At 45.3% G+C, this 17953-nt stretch overlaps 1 protein-coding gene across 2 annotated transcripts in view; it reads right to left on the bottom strand.

The window, feature by feature from the left end:
• Positions 1–17953, bottom strand: part of sult4a1 (sulfotransferase family 4A, member 1) — a 175766-nt gene that overhangs the window by 92533 nt on the left and 65280 nt on the right. The window contains exon 3 of one of the 2 annotated variants that reach the window (XM_067254646.1): positions 9574–9654. The exons of the other annotated variant lie outside the window; for it this stretch is intronic. Coding sequence (XP_067110747.1) covers positions 9574–9654 — 81 coding nt within the window. The remainder of the gene's footprint in view (positions 1–9573; positions 9655–17953) is intronic. 2 annotated transcript variants of the gene reach the window in all.

The following is a 17953-nucleotide window of genomic DNA, read 5'->3' as shown; positions in this document are numbered from 1 at the left end:
AGTGCATAGTTTATTTACAAAACAAAGTGCATTTACACACCCCAAAAAACACTGCAATTTGACTTGACAGGTAGCAGAAATCAAGCATAAATGGACTTGAAAAATATAAATAACTTAATATAAATAACTTAAAAAAATAATAAATAACCAACAACATGACAAATTTACAGTATAATATTTATGTTCATATATATTATGTTAACTAATAGCAAAGAAAAGTTTTGGAATTGGCCTAAACAAGACCAAATTAAATCTGTGTGATAAGAAACCCTTTGGATGTATAATTTTAGAATGTCAGTGTACAAGCTAGTACACAGCGCAGGTATTATTTATTATACCTACTAGCTAACACAGATGCAAACACAATGTTAGGCTAAATTGGGAACCGATCTCTCGTCTATCTGATTACCCTATTTTTCGGAAAATAAGCTGCATTGTGTATGAGGCGCATAATAATAATAATATAAAGGTGTATAATTATTTTAGATATAGTATAAGTTTAGCTAACTTGCAAATCCTGAGGATAGCCTACTGTAGCATACCTTTCTATGTGACAACGGACAAGGGTGTTTTGTCCCTCGGGAGTTGCCGTAGGCTTGATGCTGAAAACATTTGTGAAATCAGTGAGGGCTGTTCGAATAGCGATGTCAAGAAGAGCAGTGGTAAAATACAAGTTACGAAAAGAGACCGCGTCCGTGTCTTATTGTCCACACGATCATATACAATTAGATCTAAAACAAACTTACAAAGAGCTCGGTTACACTACCAAAGTTGAATTAGTAATGTTGTTAGCGATGCTAGCGTTATTTTTGTTAGAGCTAGCTAGCCTATAACATTTCACTGGGTCTTGCAGCTGTTTGATCAACTGAAATTATTATGAAATGTTATGTTCTACTAGCCATTTGCCTACTTTAGCATTTTTAATAACTTGAGATTAAAATGAACAAAATAAAAACTGTGCAGCATGAATACATAAATCTTCAACAGTTTAACATTACTTTGACACTCCTAGTTCATGTTGTTGAGAAGCTATTGATTTTTGAAACGTGTAATTTGTTGATTGTCCTTAAACATACGCGTTGTTTAGGCAGCCAAAAGCATTGGCTAAGCGGCCGGTCGTAGCGGTGCTAACACGGGTTAAAATAACACAATACTGGGCGTCAGAATATTGAACTTCAAACCAACTTTACCATGGTCATTCACCTGCCTAAAATACAATACAATCAAATCATCTCTGTGTCCATGACTGCACCTTTAGCATGCTTTGGGTATATGAGCCCCACACTGCCCGCAATATAGTTAGGCTACATTGTTATCCCCAAAATAGTGTAGCGTCCCCGACACGGGTCGTTATAAGTCGGAGACTAGACGTGATATTTTGGTTAAGGCTTTTACTTTCTTAACAACAGGCAGCTATTTAGGCTACTGCCCACGCCCAAACTAACCCCTTTTACTCTGTAGAACTTGCTATTAACAGCTAACACAGTGGAGTACAACGGATGCTAATAGTAGTAGGACACAGGTTCACTACAACAGCCACAACTTAAGAGCCCCGAACCCGCCCAAACTTCCCCTTATATCGCCTGTTGTCATCCCGGAACTTAAACGTGACCCCCCGTACTCTACCAATAATGTCCTGACATTCTTTCCCCCTTCCTGAAGTGCAGGGTCGCTACGCAGCCTCCCCCTTTACAAGCCCTCGACCCTGAGGGCGCAGACAAAGTCCTTTAGGCGACCCGGAGGTCTCCCGACCCTTCTGGGTCTGTCCGTGGGCCCCTCCTCCCCAACAATTGACCTGGTCCTTGTCCCATCTGGGTCACCAGTCGGTGTGTCAGTCTGCAGCAAGGGCTCCATTTGTGTGTCAGGCCCTTGGTTGTCCCCACTATCCCCAGTGTCACACCCAATCGTCTGCCCCTGTATGGTGCCATGCGGTCCCGATTGACCACCACACGCCGCCCCCTCGGTGGTGTCAGCAGGCGGTACACCACCTCTCCTACCCTGGCCAGGACCCGACACGGCCCGATCCAGGTTTTTTCCAGTTTCGGGCACTGACCTTTTTTCCTGGCCGGGTTGTGCAGCCAGACCAGCTCACCGGTGTCGAAGTGTCGTCTTCGTGTGTCATAGTTGCGCTTCTGTCTCGCGCCTTCACTCTCCAGTTGAAGCCGGGCAAACTCGTGGGCTGTCTCGAGCCGGTCTTGGAGCTTTCTAGCGTAGTCGAGGCCGGGACCCTCTCCCCTTTCTCCCGGTGGATGCCCAAATGCCATTAAAGCTGGCGTGCGCAGTTCTTTTCCCAGCATCAGGAGAGCTGGAGAGCAGCCGGTGGAGTCTTGCACGGCGGAGCGACACGCCATGAGCACCAGAGGGAGATGGGTATCCCAGTCCTTTTGAAGCTGAGCGGTGACAATGGCTAGCTGCTGGGCTAAGGTCTTATTGAACCTCTCCACTAAACCATCACTCTGAGGGTGGTGAGGCGTAGTGCGGGTCTTCTCCACCCCCAGCCGCTGGCACATCTCCGAGAACACTCTGGACTCGAAGTTCTTTCCCTGGTCCGTGTGAATGACCTCTGGGACTACAAACCGGCTAATGAACCCTCCTAACTGTTGCGCGTTGGCAACAGTCTCAGCTTCTTGGTTTGGGAGGGCGTAGGCTTCGGGCCATTTAGTGAAGTAGTCCATGGCTGTCAACACCCACCTATTTCCCCCCTCGGACACAGGGAAGGGGCCCATCACGTCTACCCCCACCCACTCAAGAGGAGCCCCTACTGGGAACTGCTGGAGTTGGGCGTGTGACTGCCCAAGGGGGCCCTTCCGGGCCGCACAGCTGTCACACTGTCTACAGAAGTCCTACACATCTCGTTTGTGTCTCCCCCAGTAAAACCCCTTCCTCAACCCAGTAAAGCCCCCATGCAACTGTTCTAACACAGTTTGTCTTAGGACCCTTGGGACCACCAGCTGCCACGTGACCTCCCCTGTCGCTGGAGCCACCCACCCCCTCTGCTAGTCGCAACGCCTGAAACCCCGCCCAGAGTCCTTTTGTGCCTGGCGAAAGATGGGACACCTCCTCCCTGCTGGGACGTTGCCCCACACGTACCCACTCCAACACCGGGGCCAGTTCCCTGTCCTCTGCCTGCTTTTCGCTCCACTCGCTGACATCGACCAGGCTAGTCCCACTGCACACAGGGAGCCCCAGCTGCTTCACTTCCGCCACTGCTCCTCCCTCCTCGCACAGCTCTCTCTCTCTGGCCACTCTTTTTTCACAGTAGCCGCAGCCTTCATCTGCACAGGGTCGGCGGGACAGGGCGTCTGCGTTGGCATGGCGAGCCATTGCCCGGTGCTCCACCCTGAAGTTGAAGGACTGCAGCTCCTCCATCCAGCGTGCTATCTGTCCCTCTGGTTCCTTGAAGGACAGCAGCCACTGTAAAGCAGCGTGGTCAGTGTGGATGAGAAAGGGGACACCACACAAGTAATATTTAAAGTGTCTCACTGATGCCACGACAGCCAGTAGCTCTCGACGGGTCACACAATAACACCGTTCCTCCTTGCTGAAGGTTCTGCTGAAGTATGCCACCACCCTCTCTCCCTCCAAGCTGGGCTGTGCCAACACTGTTACTAGCGTCTGTGTCCAGTATGAAGGGCAATGACGGGTCAGGTGAGGCGAGGACGGGCGCTTCCCCCAGGGAACTTTTCAAGGAGCTGAAGGCTTGTTGGCACTCTGCAGTCCAACAAAACTCCCTGTCTTTTCCCAACAGGCCTGTGAGAGGAGCAGCGATGGTGGAAAACCCCCTCACAAACCTGCGGTAGTAGGACACCAGCCCCAGGAAGCTCTTTACCTGCTGTTTTGATGTTGGAGTAGGCCAGCTATTTACAGCCTCCACCTTATCGGCCTCAGTGCTGATGCCCCTCCCCCCTACATGATGGCCCAGGAATGTCACCTCCCGTCGCATAAAGTGACACTTCTCAGGGTGCAGCTTCAGACCCGCCCCCACCATCCTCTCCAGCACTGCCCTCAGTGCCGTCAGAGCCTCGGTGAAGGATGCGCCATGAGCCAAGATGTCGTCCAAATAGACCAGGCACTGCCGGTTGGGGACATCCGACAACACCCGATCCATCAGACGCTCGAACGTGACGGGAGCATTGCACAGTCCAAAACACAGCACTCTGAACTGCCAGTGGCCTCGGTGGGTGGAGAACGCCGTCTTAGCCCGGGCCTCTGGGGCGAGAGGCACCTGCCAGTATCCGCTACGTAGATCCAGGGAAGAGAACCAGGAGGATCCCCTCACCGAGTCAAGGCTCTCATCGATACGGGGAAGGGGGTAAGAGTCCTTCTCAGTGACAGCATTCAGCCCTTTATAGTCTACACAGAAACGCAGCTTGCCTCCCTGTTTAGGAACCATGACTACAGGAGCCAACCACGGGCTATTAGACGGCTCAATGAAGTTCAGGCCCGCCCCCTAAAGCTTAGGTGCCTGCGCTCAAGTCCAAATGGAAGCCGGTGGCCCTAAGAAAATCTAACCCCAATATACAGGGGTCCTGAACACCAGCCACCCACACCAAATGCTGGACCGTCTGCCCCCCCACCGTCAGTGACATAATCTTCTTCCCTAACATAGGGGCCGTCTCACCTGTGACAGTTCTAAGTTGTACCGCTGTTGTCACAGTGGACCCCGTTTCCACCAAGGCCGTGCACGGTGTCCCTTCAACCACCACAGGAATGTGACAAAAGTCCCCCGCTGTTGTGCGCCCCACCACAACAATGTCTCCCCCAGACCCCTCATTGTCAATGCATTGCAGCTGTTCCTCCAGCCGGGGCGGGTCTAAGGTCCGTACTTCCCCGTCTGCACGGACCCTCTCCCGTTTCCCTGTGGCTTGTCAGTAGCATGGCAGTCACGCACTAAATAACCAGGCAGGCCACACCCCCAACAAACTCTGTCGCCCGGACGCCGGTGGGGAGTCTCACGGGGCTGCCGTGTAGCAGGCAGTGAGATCGCCCGGATCAGTTCGGTTATCTCCGTCGCCCACGAAGGTTTGTCACCACTCTCCCCGCACGGTTCCGCTGCTCTTACTACGGGCAAGGTCTCCCTTTTCTCCCCCGTAGCTTCTCCCCAGATGACCTTGCGACGTCGAGCGCCTCCTGCAGCGAGCGGGGGCAGGCCAGCTGCGTCTGGGCGCGCAGCTCCGGAGGGGACAGTGCCATTATGAAGCGGTCACGAGCCAGTTCACCCTGGATAGCTGGTGGTGTGTGCCCATAACATTCCACAATATCCACCTGACTCCCTAACACCACAACAATGGCATTAACAATAAGCTAGTAATAGTAAGCAACACTCATCATCATTATAATAGTGACATAGGCTTAATTTAGCTTGCTTTGCCGAGCTAGAACAACGACGGAGCCAGATATTCAAGTTTACAGTTTCTTTAATCCAACACAATACTTAAGCAGTCAAACTAAAAACACGAAGCAAAAGAACAACATATACGGGGGAGTCAGATGGCTGAGCGGTGAGTGAGTCGGGCTAGTAATCTGAAGGTTGCCAGTTCGATTCCCGGCCGTGCGTGCCAAATGACGTTGTGTCCTTGGGCAAGGCACTTCACCCTACTTGCTTCGGGGGAATGTACTTACTGTACGTCGCTCTGGATAAGAGCGTCTGCTAAATGACTAAATGTAAATACAACAAGATCTGTAAAGCAATACCGATACCATTATTACAGTTAGTTCAAAGCACATTGTTATATGTAAGAATAAGACCCTTACCAACTTTACCAAATGTTTGTGGGGGTCAGATGGCTGAGCGGTTAGGGAGTCGGGCTATTAATCAGAAGGTTGTTGGTTCGATCCCCGGCCGTGCCAAATGACGTTATGTCCTTGGGCAAGGCACTTCACCCTACTTGCCTCGGAGAGAATGTCCCTGTACTTACTGTAAGTCGCTCTGGATAAGAGCGTCTGCTAAATGACTAAAAATGACTAAAATGAAAAATGACTAATCCCCGTCTTTTCAACTGTGTGTGCTAAATGACTAAATGTATAGGCCCTGCCAAATAATACTACAGTACTAATAGTATTGATTTTCGTAAAGTTCACATGTATCTGCTTCTTGATCGGACTTGTACCACATTCTGACAGTTTTCTGCAATGCCTTAGCTCCAGCTCACAAGCTCGCGACTGGTTGTCACAAAGTAGGACGTGTACAGCTAGTTGCAAGCATGCACGAGTTTCGGAGCTAGGAACAAGCTTCTGCGAAAGACCGGACGAGTCAGTCTGGAAAGATGGGGCGGTCCATTTCGCACTCTCGCTTGCCTCACTGCGCCACTGAGCACTTGGGGTCATGTATTGGCCAAGAATGAACCAAGACATTGAACACACTACGGCCTTGTGCGAAATATGCTTGACCTACAGACCTAAGCAGCAAGCAGAGCCACTCATGACGTACGCAATGGATTATGCCAGACAGACCATTTCAAAGAGTGGGAGCAGATTTGTTTGACTGTCATGGTAAGAGCCATATAGTTGTGACAGATTACTTCTCCAACTACCCGGAAGTAGCAACTCTACAGACAACATCTAGAAAAACTGTTGTTGCCTTTTTGAAAACAGTTTTTGCAATACATGGTGTACCAATGCAAGCTTGTCTCTGATAATGGTCCGCAGTTTGCCAGCAGTGAGTTTGCGGACTTTGCAAAATAATGGGGTTTCCAACACACAACATCCAGCCCACATTATCCAAGATCAAATGGCCTTGCAGAAATCTCAGTGAAGATAAAAATAAAACAGATAATTCAATGCTAGTGTGATAATAAATGACCATTTGAAATCATTCAAACTGTCATGATGCATTATTTTATGCAGGAATTTTTCTTTTAAAATAGTATCTGCCACACAAATGTGTAATCTTCGCTGGTTTAGATGCACTAAGATATATATGAGAATATGATAAATGTGTGCAGTGGATGTCTTCAGGCCAGGGAGTTTGTCACCCCTCTCCCCACAAGAGGTTGCACTGGGCCAGGTGAGAATGCAGTCTATAGCCTAACGGTACATAGAAGCTGAGGGAGCTTATCGTCAATGATTACCTATTTACAGTAGGCAACCTGGCTTACGTTGGTTAGCTACAGTAGTTAGTCTAATTAGTTAGAGCTACTTAAATTCGGTATTTTGGGAGGGCTGACTGCATGTCTTACCTTGCTAGCTAGTTTAGACAAACGAAAGGTTACTTCAGGACTAGAGAGAGTAGCCTATTACTAACTTATTTTTAAAATATTGCACTTAAAACCCCATTGTTTGCTATGGTACGTCGTAGTACCGGCCTGCACCAGATTTTCACCCCTTGGTACATTATATGGTAGGCGTCCCTGAGGCCTATTAGACAGTGCTATGAAGGCCTGGGAAAGCCACCCCTCTCCCCACCATGGCCTAGGTCTGGCCCGTGGTGAAGGAGCATCTGCAACAGATGCAGCTGGTCCAGGCCCAGATATACTGTACAACTGGGGAGCCCAGATGAACATTTTCCAGCCGAGGGACTGTGTCCTGGTTCTGGTACTGAACTTGGAATGCAAATTCCTGGTTAAGTGGCAGGGACCCTACAAAGATTGGAGAAGTCAACTGCAAGGTACGTCAATCCAGGTGGTGCAGGCCATCCAAAATTTATCATGTGAATTTACAAAAACAATGGGAACGGTGACCCACTACTCAGACTAAGACACTCCCAGTGCTAACCACCCAGCCCCTGCTCCCAGATGTCCCGGTTGGAGACCCACTGGAGCCAAGTCAACAACAAAACCTCCAGGACGTGTTCTCCAACTTATCGGGGACAACCAAGGATGCCTGCCGTAACATCCAGACCAAATCGGAAGTCAGGGTGCAAATCATGCCCTACCGGATGCCAGAGTCGAGAAGGACAGCTAACAGGGACGAAGGAGTGATCAATGAGTGCTGTGGTCCTCATTCCCAAGCCTGATGGTTCCTAGCGGTTCTGCAATGACTTCCCGAAACTCCATGAGGTCTCAACGTTTAACGCCTACCCAATGCCTCGAGTGGATGAATTGGTTGGATGCCTGGGACAAGCCTCGTTCATCATGACCTTGACCTCACAAAGGGTTTATTGGCAGGTACCCCTCACTGCCTTTCTTCATCGTGCTTTTGTTCGGTGTCCATGCTTCCCAGGCCAAATTTCAGAGGACGATGGATCACATCCTATCCACCAGGCCTACGTTGTGGCCTAACTCACCACAATGACTACCTATATTAATGTCCAGGTGGAACATCGGTCAGCGAAAGAGCATGCAAATGCAGAAGCACTATTCGGCACCTGCCCGTTGCAGGTCGGGGGAGACCCTGGGTTTTTTCTGGTGTGACAACCTGAGAGCGAGAAGGGAAAATACAAGCTGTCAGCCCCGCAGACAGAAACACAGGCAGACGAGGTCGCTATTGGCGACCAATTATTTCCCTTCCCAGGGGCGCAGTTGGAGAAAAGGGGAAATAAAAGAGCAGAAAACAAACACGAGGGGAGTTCAGACTAACTTAGTGATGGGTCAGAGCTGGACTCTGACAGAATGCAATTGTAATTAAAGTTAACTTTATCTGATACTTTGATAGAACTAGCCATAGGCCAGGTGAAGACCTCCCGGAAAAGACCCTCAACCGAGAAAAAGTTACAGTTTTTACTTTGTGTGTTAAAGGTGTTAAAACCCTGCCTCGTTTGCGACCCCTCTATTTAAACTGTGTGCGGCACACATTTCGGAACACTCCGTAGTTGTCACAACATATTATAGAATTGAAGTAACTGTCTAATTTGGCTAGATGGTTAGCTTGGTTGTTTTATTTTCATATCCATTAGCTAGCTAGATAATCATAGAAATGTTATGCAAACCACAAAATATTTTTCTAATAACTAAAAAACTAAAATGTTTCTTAATAGTCATTCATAGGTTTGAATCCTCACATGTAGCCCATTCACTTTGTTGACAGAATTTGAGAATCCACAGCGGTAAATGCACAAATAAATTATTTACATTTACATTTAGCAGACGCTCTTATCCAGAGCGACTTACAGTAAGTACAAGGACATTCCCCCGAGGCAAGTAGGGTGAAGTGCCTTGCCCAAGGACACAACGTCCTTGGGCAATGTTGGGCAATGTTGTGCTTTGCATAAAAACACATGACCACGCTTACCAGCTCAGCTTACATATCATGGCACAAATCACCCCCAAAGGGGTTGGGGACAATTGTAAAATACAGCTCATATTTGTAGCGCATCACTCACAATGCTGCTGTCAGGGTACCAAGAGTAATACTCAACATCCAAGATTTATTAAGGTGCCCAATCCAGAAATAATTGGGCTTGGGGGAAATTTTCACAATTCACGGTAATGTTTCCAGACATTATTTCAGGACAAATGTTTGTGATGTAAGTATACATTTGAACTAGCCAGCTGTCTAGCTAACATTACCACCCAAACGGTGGCAGAGTTACCGGGTGCAACAAAACAAGATTTTGTGTGCACAGAGACAGCTGTGTGCATATGGAAAGGGGCATATGTTTATCTGTAGTTGTAAGTGAGGGTTGTGTTTTCTTACCTTGGACTCCCCATTGTGCATAGCTGTGGGAAGGAAGCGATAGGGCAAGTGGCTCTTGATTAGCCGAGGAGAAGTCAGTTCCTGAGGAAACAGAGGCAAATTCATCGTACAACAAAGGCTTCAGAAAAGTATTCAGACCTGTTCACTTTTAGCACACTTTGTACTGTAGATTTCATTTGTAAATGAATAAAATTGTTATTATTGCCAATGAATCTATACTCAATTACCCATTACAAAGTGCACAATGTTTTAAGAAATTCTTGCAAATTCATAGAAAACTGTCTACATTGACTTCAATACAAAATCTAGAAGGCTGGTAGGCCTTCTAGATTTTGTATACACATACATGGTATTTATGTGACTGCTAGTACGTCTTTCTGCAGCTCCGAAAATATCAAATCCCAGCCGGTCAATTTTCCAAATCCAGTTGACTTCCCTTTCACTATACATTAACGAAACCTATTTGTCCTGAAATCCATGTCATGTCATCCTATATCTTTGTACTCTGGTACACCATCAATGAGTGAGTTTAGAGCATGAAATCAGACAGACATTTTTCTCATTTTTATGGATGGTAAATATCCAGTATTTGGCTAACAAAAACCCCTTAGATAACGACTAGGTGAATTCCACTAGAATTTTGAATTGTAGAATTTGTGCGAATTTCGAATTGTAGAATTAGTGCGAATTTCGATTGCAATACTATACAGCTTGTATGAATTGGACTTTCTACAAGCTAGTCAACAGCTAGCTTAGCTTTACAGCTATACGTTAACCTCGCGATAAAAAAATTTACGCCGTTAAAATGGGTTTGCGTTAACGCCGTTAATAACGCGTTTAACTGACAGCTCTAGTGAACATGTTTTTCACTTTGAAATAATGATCCACATCACTAGTAGTTCCTGTGGGATGACAAGGTAACGCTTGAGTAATTAGTGAGGCGTTAACATGCTTTTCACTTTAAAATAATGGTCCACATCACTAGTAGTTCCTGAGGGATCACTTCAGTAATTAGTGAGGAGTTAACATGTTTTTCACTTGACTTAAATGACTTGTTATATTACTTGTGAAAAACATGTTAACTCCTCATGAATTACTCAAGCGTTACCTTCTCATCCAACAGGAACTACTCAGCTCCCATGAGCTGAGTAGCCCCATTGTGCTCACACCAGCCCCTGAGCGTCACGAACTTGCCTCCCAAGTCAGTTAGCCTGACCTTGGCATTCTTGCATACACACCACAGTTACATTTCAGCACAACTGCATAATCCTGTAGGGCTGTTTTGGCAGCCCATTTGTCACTGGTCACCCAGACACTCGTCTGGGACAGTCTTTGATTTGCATGAATGCTAAAATGACGATGACAATCACGCCTTAATGACACACCCCTGGAAAGGTGGTCTCAACAGTTGAAGAGGAAGGTGGACCGAGGAAGACTCTGAAATTATCATTAAAAGTTGTTTTCTTGTAAATATAGTTCTAAACAGCTTTTAATGTCATGTTTGATATGATTTTGTTTCTTATTTTATGTATTACGTTCTAGTAATAATTCTAATACTGTAACATGTACATTTACAGGGTTTACAGAGTTTTTGCTTGCAGCAGACCGTGTTAACATATTCCCTTGTCTTGCAAGGGAACCACTTGGTCTACTGCAGCCTTGATTAATGATCATTTGTATGCGTCAGACAACCTTTCTGTTATATGGCCGGTGTTCCCATTTTAGTCAGGTTTGGGTGTATATAGGAAGAAGTTTTTACCACTCACTATGAGTTCAGTTTATGATACAGCTCCGGTGCGTTAGGTGCCTAGTCTTCATTGTGATTACCTTTGTTAACCATTGCTCTGAAGGTATGTTTTGTATTTGATGATATTTCATTATCATTGTATTGATTACAACCGATTACGGCCCTGTACGACCGGTGCCAGAGTTTGGTCCGCATTGCCGGTAGTAAGTCGAACTTGTTCCCGGTGAGGGTTGGACTCCGCCAGGGCTGCCCTTTGTCACCGATTCGGTTTTAACCTAAGGCCTCTGAGTTACTTACAGTGGATCTCCACGCTCCAAAGGAATTTACCGGAGCCTCTGAGTGATTGGTTTACATACTAGGTCGGTGGTTAAATCCATATTATAAACGACTGATTAGTGAACACACATACTTTAGGGTCGATGCTCTGATCAAGCAGACGATTTTTACCTACGGCAGTTTCATGTCATTAACTGTTTAGCGCTCAAGGTTACAGGTAACGCACTTGTGCACATTTCTAAAATTGGAGTCAGATATTAACGAGTCAATTATCTCCTTGAACATCTAACCAGAATTGAATTGGGTTTCCCAAGCCGGGGACAAACACCAAGCGTCTCCGGCCTTACGATCCTACTAGACTACAATCCCATCTGTTCTTTATTGAATCAATTAATCACAATTGGATATATGTTTTAGTATTAAGCATTACAAATTGTATATACTTGAGGTAGTGATTGGTATAGCAGCATTGATTAGCAGTATAGATATCATTCCTTCACATAACCCAAACCAACGTATAGGCCTACTCACTCTATAATGAGTCTAGCGTTGGCCACTACTGCGAAATACAACACAACGCAATTCCAAAGGGATGAAAATGATGAAGGAAAAAAGAACAAATGGCAGGACTCTAAATAATTTGCTAGATAACCCAATTCAGAGAATAGGAACGTGGCCCAAAACACTAGCTACAGTTGTTGCTAGCTGTAAAGCTAGGCTAGCTGTCGACTAGCTTGTAAAAAGTCCCATTCATACAAGCTGTAGCGGGGTTTGCTCGTTTAAGATTAGCAATACTTAATTTATAATAAAGTATGTAGTTCTTGGGGGCACCACCTCTTATTTGTTAAAGGGACAGAGGAAACCTTATTGATTAATATTGAATAATAGCCTTCGTAATAATCAGTCTAATCTTAAGTAGTGAATTTCCTAGAAAGTAGAGCAGATCAGATAACGTGAGGGATAACGCGAGTATTATAAACAATGATTTATTTAAGGAAATGTAATTATAATGAACAAATACCAGAGAAGTTATAGGTTAGTTGAAAGTGAGTTGAGTTGAACTGTATACAGTAGGTCCTAAACTATGATGAGGGTTGGTACAAGATGGTAGGTTGAGAGCGCGTGGGGAGGGGGAAGGGAGAGAGAGAGATAGGCTTTTGGAGAACAATGGGAGAGTATGTTAACTAATCCTAACGAAAGTTAGGTTAAATCATTTGCAATCTAAAATCAAACGTAACAAATTAAATCACAATATGCCAATGTTCACAAGTAAGAAATGTAGCAATATCGCAGTTACTGTTGTCAGTAAGAGTCAAGGTTACGTTCGTCGTTGTCAAACGGTTAGAGCAAAGGAATCTTTCGTTCAAGTTCCTAGTGGTCCAGTGAGTTGCTGATTGAGAAGGATAGGTCAGATGTGTCGCGAACACATCCGGTGAATCCTTGCGAAAAAGCCAGGATTGCTTGTGCGTCGAGGTTTTATAATCCTTGCGAAAGGGGGTATCCTTTTGGAGGTGAACTCTTTGATTGGTCAGTTACTCCCACCTGGGCGTCCATCCTGAGATTGACGTATGGGTGTGAAGTGGTTGATAACTTTTCAGAGTTCAGCTATTTCAAATGTCCATGTATTGCTTATACTTCAAAATATAACAATACAACATTAACTAGAGAGGGTACAATTTCTGGGGAAATTGTAGGGTGTGCTTGCTTGCGTCGGTTGCACAGGGGTCCGTTTTTGAATGACATTTTTACAACTGATATTTCTGTATATTTTATATAAAAAATGCATACTTATTATTTATAAAGATTACATAGATTTAAAAGCATTTTTTTTTTTGCTGCTCATTTACAACTGAAAATACGAGTGAAGTGTAGAATGAAATAGATGTCTTCTCATTTCCCCTGCAAGAGGCAGCCTCATCGTTGAAACAAAACGAATAAATTGGGCAGACCGGTGTAAAAATTGACCTAATCTCTATGACTTAAACGTCATTTTAAGTTTTTCCCTTCTCATTATATTTTCAGGCATTTAGCCTACTCATTGCATTCATTCATTAATAAAGAACCCCCTTTGAAGATTATTCTACGACGTTACCCGGCAGTAGAAGATGGAATCGCGATTCAAACAGTACCATCTGCTAACTGAAAATATGCCCCCCAAAACGTAAATAAGCTTGACATTTATTCAGTGGAAAATCGCTCATTCATAAAAAGCTCAGTGGTAGCGATCATTGTCAGTAACAACGCAATATATATAGCCCTATATATAGCCCTGTGCGATATAGCCCTGTGTGGAGAAGCTGCCCCGGTAAATTGTACTACTACGGTACAGTACTAGACTACTGCTGTGTTCGTCTTGGTAGCGATTGCGTTGGTTGAATTGGATTTAACGTTCCGTTGTACGGTTTAAACTGAAATTAATTATTTTCATGAACAGATTGACAACGTTTAGGCTGTGGCAATGAAGTTCAGGTTAGTAGTTAGATAGACTTTTGATTTAAGTAAGGGGAGTGCCGAACATGTTCTGTCGCCGTTTGACTTCCTAAACAGCTGTTTAGTGTAGATGTTTTTGTACAGTAGTGTGTCTCGCGTAAGCTACAGCGTTGCAGTGAGCTACTGGTTTGAAACCACAGGTAATGGTAATTTCACCAACAAATTGTTTTCTAATGTCAGAATAAATCCTACAACGAAAATGTATATGTGAGGAATGTTTATTTTAACGATTGAAAACAGATAACGCTACATCATAGACCACTGTAGTATGTGTTGCCCGGGCAACACAGGCTAATGTCATGATGCTAATACTTCAGTGAAATAGTAGACTACTGTTTCCGAAAGTAGATGTACTTCCTTAATAATATCAGCTTATATTGTACATTACACATCACAATTGTGTGTCATATCACAAAGTAAAATGAGTAAATACTTATCACCCTGGCCTCTTTTCTTGTGGCGTTTCTGCAGCTGCCTTGCAGTAAAGCTATAGTTAGCCTAGCTATCCCCCAAGTTAACAGATGCTAAACGAATGTTCTGGCAAAGGTAGTCATGCGTGTTTTCGTGACGTTAGTGACGCAGTGACGTTAGTAACGTCAGTGACTGTGGCTAGCAAATTAGCCACCGTTAGCTTCACTTTTCGCCACAAAAACGTAACTTAAGCCTAAACCATGCAACGGAACGTAAATTCCAATAGAAGCAACTCAATCGCTACCAAGACGAAACTTTTGACACCTACGTTGTCTATGTAGGCCAAATATTGACTAAGTTTTAGGGGGGCAAAAAGAAATAATAATAATATATATGTGAGAGAACAAAGGTTGTGCTCTCGCCGAAGGCTTGAGCACACCCAATAAATGGTTTAGTTTGTAGATTCAAATCATTTTGATATCAAGATTGACTGATTTATCATAACAGTAAAGGAAGTTACATTAAAACATCAAATTATATCAACACAGCATTAAAAGGGAAAGCGTACATTTTAACACATCAACTACTGTCCTTGAAATAGTGTCCATGAGCCATGTAGTCCTTGAGAATATGTTTGTAAATCCAGAAAAGTTAGTTCTTCCTTAAAATCCTTTGTCTCCATACTGTAAGGCCATTTTGGTCTACCTTCTGACCCCATGCTGTGCCAGAAGCTTTGAAGCTCCTGCTCTGGAGATAAGGACAAGGGGGAAAACCCCCTTTCTCCTTGTCGGGGGTAGGGGAAAGGTGTGATGGTACGTGGTTTGTCTGTTGGCTCTGCTACAAAGCTGTAGAGTATTGCAATCGAAATTTGCACTAATTCTACAATTCGAAATTCTAGTGAAATTCACCTAGTCGTTATCTAAGGGATTGTGTTAGCCAAATACTGGATATTTACCATCGATAAAAAATAGCCAAATGTGTCTCTGATTTCGCGCTCCGAACTAACTCGTTGACGGTGCACAAGAGTACAAAGGTATAGGGAAAACATTACATGGATTTCAGGACAAATAGGTTTCGTTAATGTATAGTGAAAGGCAAGTCGACTGGATTTGGAAAATGGACTGGCTGGGATTTGATATTTTCGGAGCTGCAGAAAGACGTACTAGCAGTAGGGTTGCCACCCGTCCCTTAAAATACGGAATTGTCCCGTATTTGAGAATAAAATAGCGCGTCCCGTTTTGAATCAATACGGGATGGGTGCTTTGACTCTGCTTCTGTCTGGAGAGGGTTCAGGCAGATTACCAACTTCAAGCCCAGAGCCCTCCACTAACGACTCTCGCCTGGCCAACGACCTGAACGAGTTGTACTGTCGTTTTGAAAGACAACTGGACTGCCCTGAACTATCCCTTCCCTCACCCCCCCCCCTCCCCATCAACTCAGTGACGACACTCCATTCAGGAGGGTGAAGTTAACAGACTTTTCAAGAGACAGAACCCAGGCAAAGCAGCTGGGCCAGACACTGTCTCCCCTACCACCCTCAAGAACTGTGCTGTGCTTCGGTGTTCACCTACATCTTTAACACCTCCCTTGAGACATGCCATGTGCCAGCCTGTCTCAAGTCCTCCACCATCATCCCTGTGCCCAAAAAACCAAGGCCAACAGGACTTAATGACTACAGACCCGTCTCCCTGACCTCTGTCGTAATGAAGTCTTTTGAGCGCCTGTTGCTGGCACACCTCAAAGCCATCAAGGACCCTCTCCTGGACCTCCTGCAGTTTGCCTACATAGCCAACAGGTCTGTAGACGATGCAGTTAACATGGCCCTCCACATCAACCTCCAGCACCTGGACTCCCCGGCGTCCTACGCCAGGATCCTGTTTGTGGACTTCAGCTCTGCCTTCAATACTATCATCCCCACTCTGCTTCAGGACAAGCTCTCCCAGCTGAGCGTGCCTGATTCCACCTGCAGGGGGATCACAGACTTTCTGTCTGACAGTAAGCAGTCCGTTAACACTAGCAGCGCCGAGCCATTTTTTTGCGCCGTTGGGGGTCAAATCGAACCATGAGTCTACAGACAGGGATGTTGTTACTGACATGTAATGATCGCTAGATGGCGCTTATTGCACGGTCTAAAAGATCCTGTAAAGTAATTCCATGTTTTGCTTCTAAGTACATTATATACGTGTGAAATGAGTTCCTGAAAGTATGTGCAAAGCGCTAAAACTTTGTCGCACTGAAATGTGGAGTTAGACCGAACAACAGTTTCTCTTCCGTTTTCAGATCAGGTTTTAATGGGCGGAGCCAAAAAATGCCCTATCTACATCATTTCGCCCCATCTACGTCAGATCACTGAATGGATCCTCCTGCTGTACTGTTATTGTAGCTTACATCAGCTAGCTAGCTAGCTTCAGGATGTCTCCCACCACCCGCAACTGCATCTTCCCTGGATGCAAGAACTCCAGCTGCGCTGCAACGCCATAAGTTCCGTTGATAATGAAAGGAAAAATAGGTGGATAGATTTTGTGAAGACCCACGCTCATGGAAAGCTTCGGATAAACTCCAACAGCCGCCTCTGCGCCACTGACCATTTCACGGCGGACAGTTTTAACATGAACCAGATACAGACGGGGTTCACCAACACACGGCTTCTCTTGCAGCGCGGAACCGTACCGAGCATCGCCCCCCCGGCCGTTCATCCTCCGATCGCACCTGGACCATCCACCGCCGCCAGCAGTTCATCACTCAGTTCTGTGTGCTTGTTATAATTATAATAGATAACTTTTCCAGAGGTATCTCTGCTATAATTAGTGCAAACCGCTAACTTGATATTAGGCTACTCGGTGTAGAATGATGGTATTTTGGTGAAACGGTAACCTAGCTAATGTGCTAGAAGTAGTTGGAGAGCTCACTGTCTGCTGTCTCTGCTGTAAATGTTTACTCCTGTGTTATAGCTCAGGGGAATATTTCATTTATATGCATCTGTATGTTTCACTCATTGAACAAATACATTCTAATTCTATACTGTTTTGTTCGGCTTGACGTAGCGTTCATTATCTGGGTCGTAGGTAGCTTACTTGAGAGAGGCGGTGCCTTCCAGCGAGGGGGCCGAGCTTCAGCTCCTTCAGGCGACACGCCCCCCCAGTCTCAAACAGAGAAGACTGCTATATTTTATTACGATTTCAAAGCCTAATTTAACATACTTGTCTGTGTTTTTTTTCATTCAAGTTTGGATGGGTAGTTAATAATACATTATTCTGTGGTGTGGTGAACTTGAAACTCGTTTTTAATTCCACTTTACAGGATCTTTAAAATGAACGTGTCTTCGGCAATCTGTCATTTATTTCCATGTTGTTAGTCATTGGAGCATTTGTTGTCTAGCCCTTCAATCATTCAGCAAAATGTTATTTATTGGCTAAAGAATGTCAAACACGTTGTGGGTTCGGCTAGACTGCAGTT

The sequence above is a fragment of the Osmerus mordax genome, chromosome 17 (assembly GCF_038355195.1).
Source record: "Osmerus mordax isolate fOsmMor3 chromosome 17, fOsmMor3.pri, whole genome shotgun sequence".
Lineage (NCBI taxonomy): Eukaryota > Metazoa > Chordata > Actinopteri > Osmeriformes > Osmeridae > Osmerus > Osmerus mordax.
This window is presented reverse-complemented; position numbering and strand designations above follow the sequence as displayed.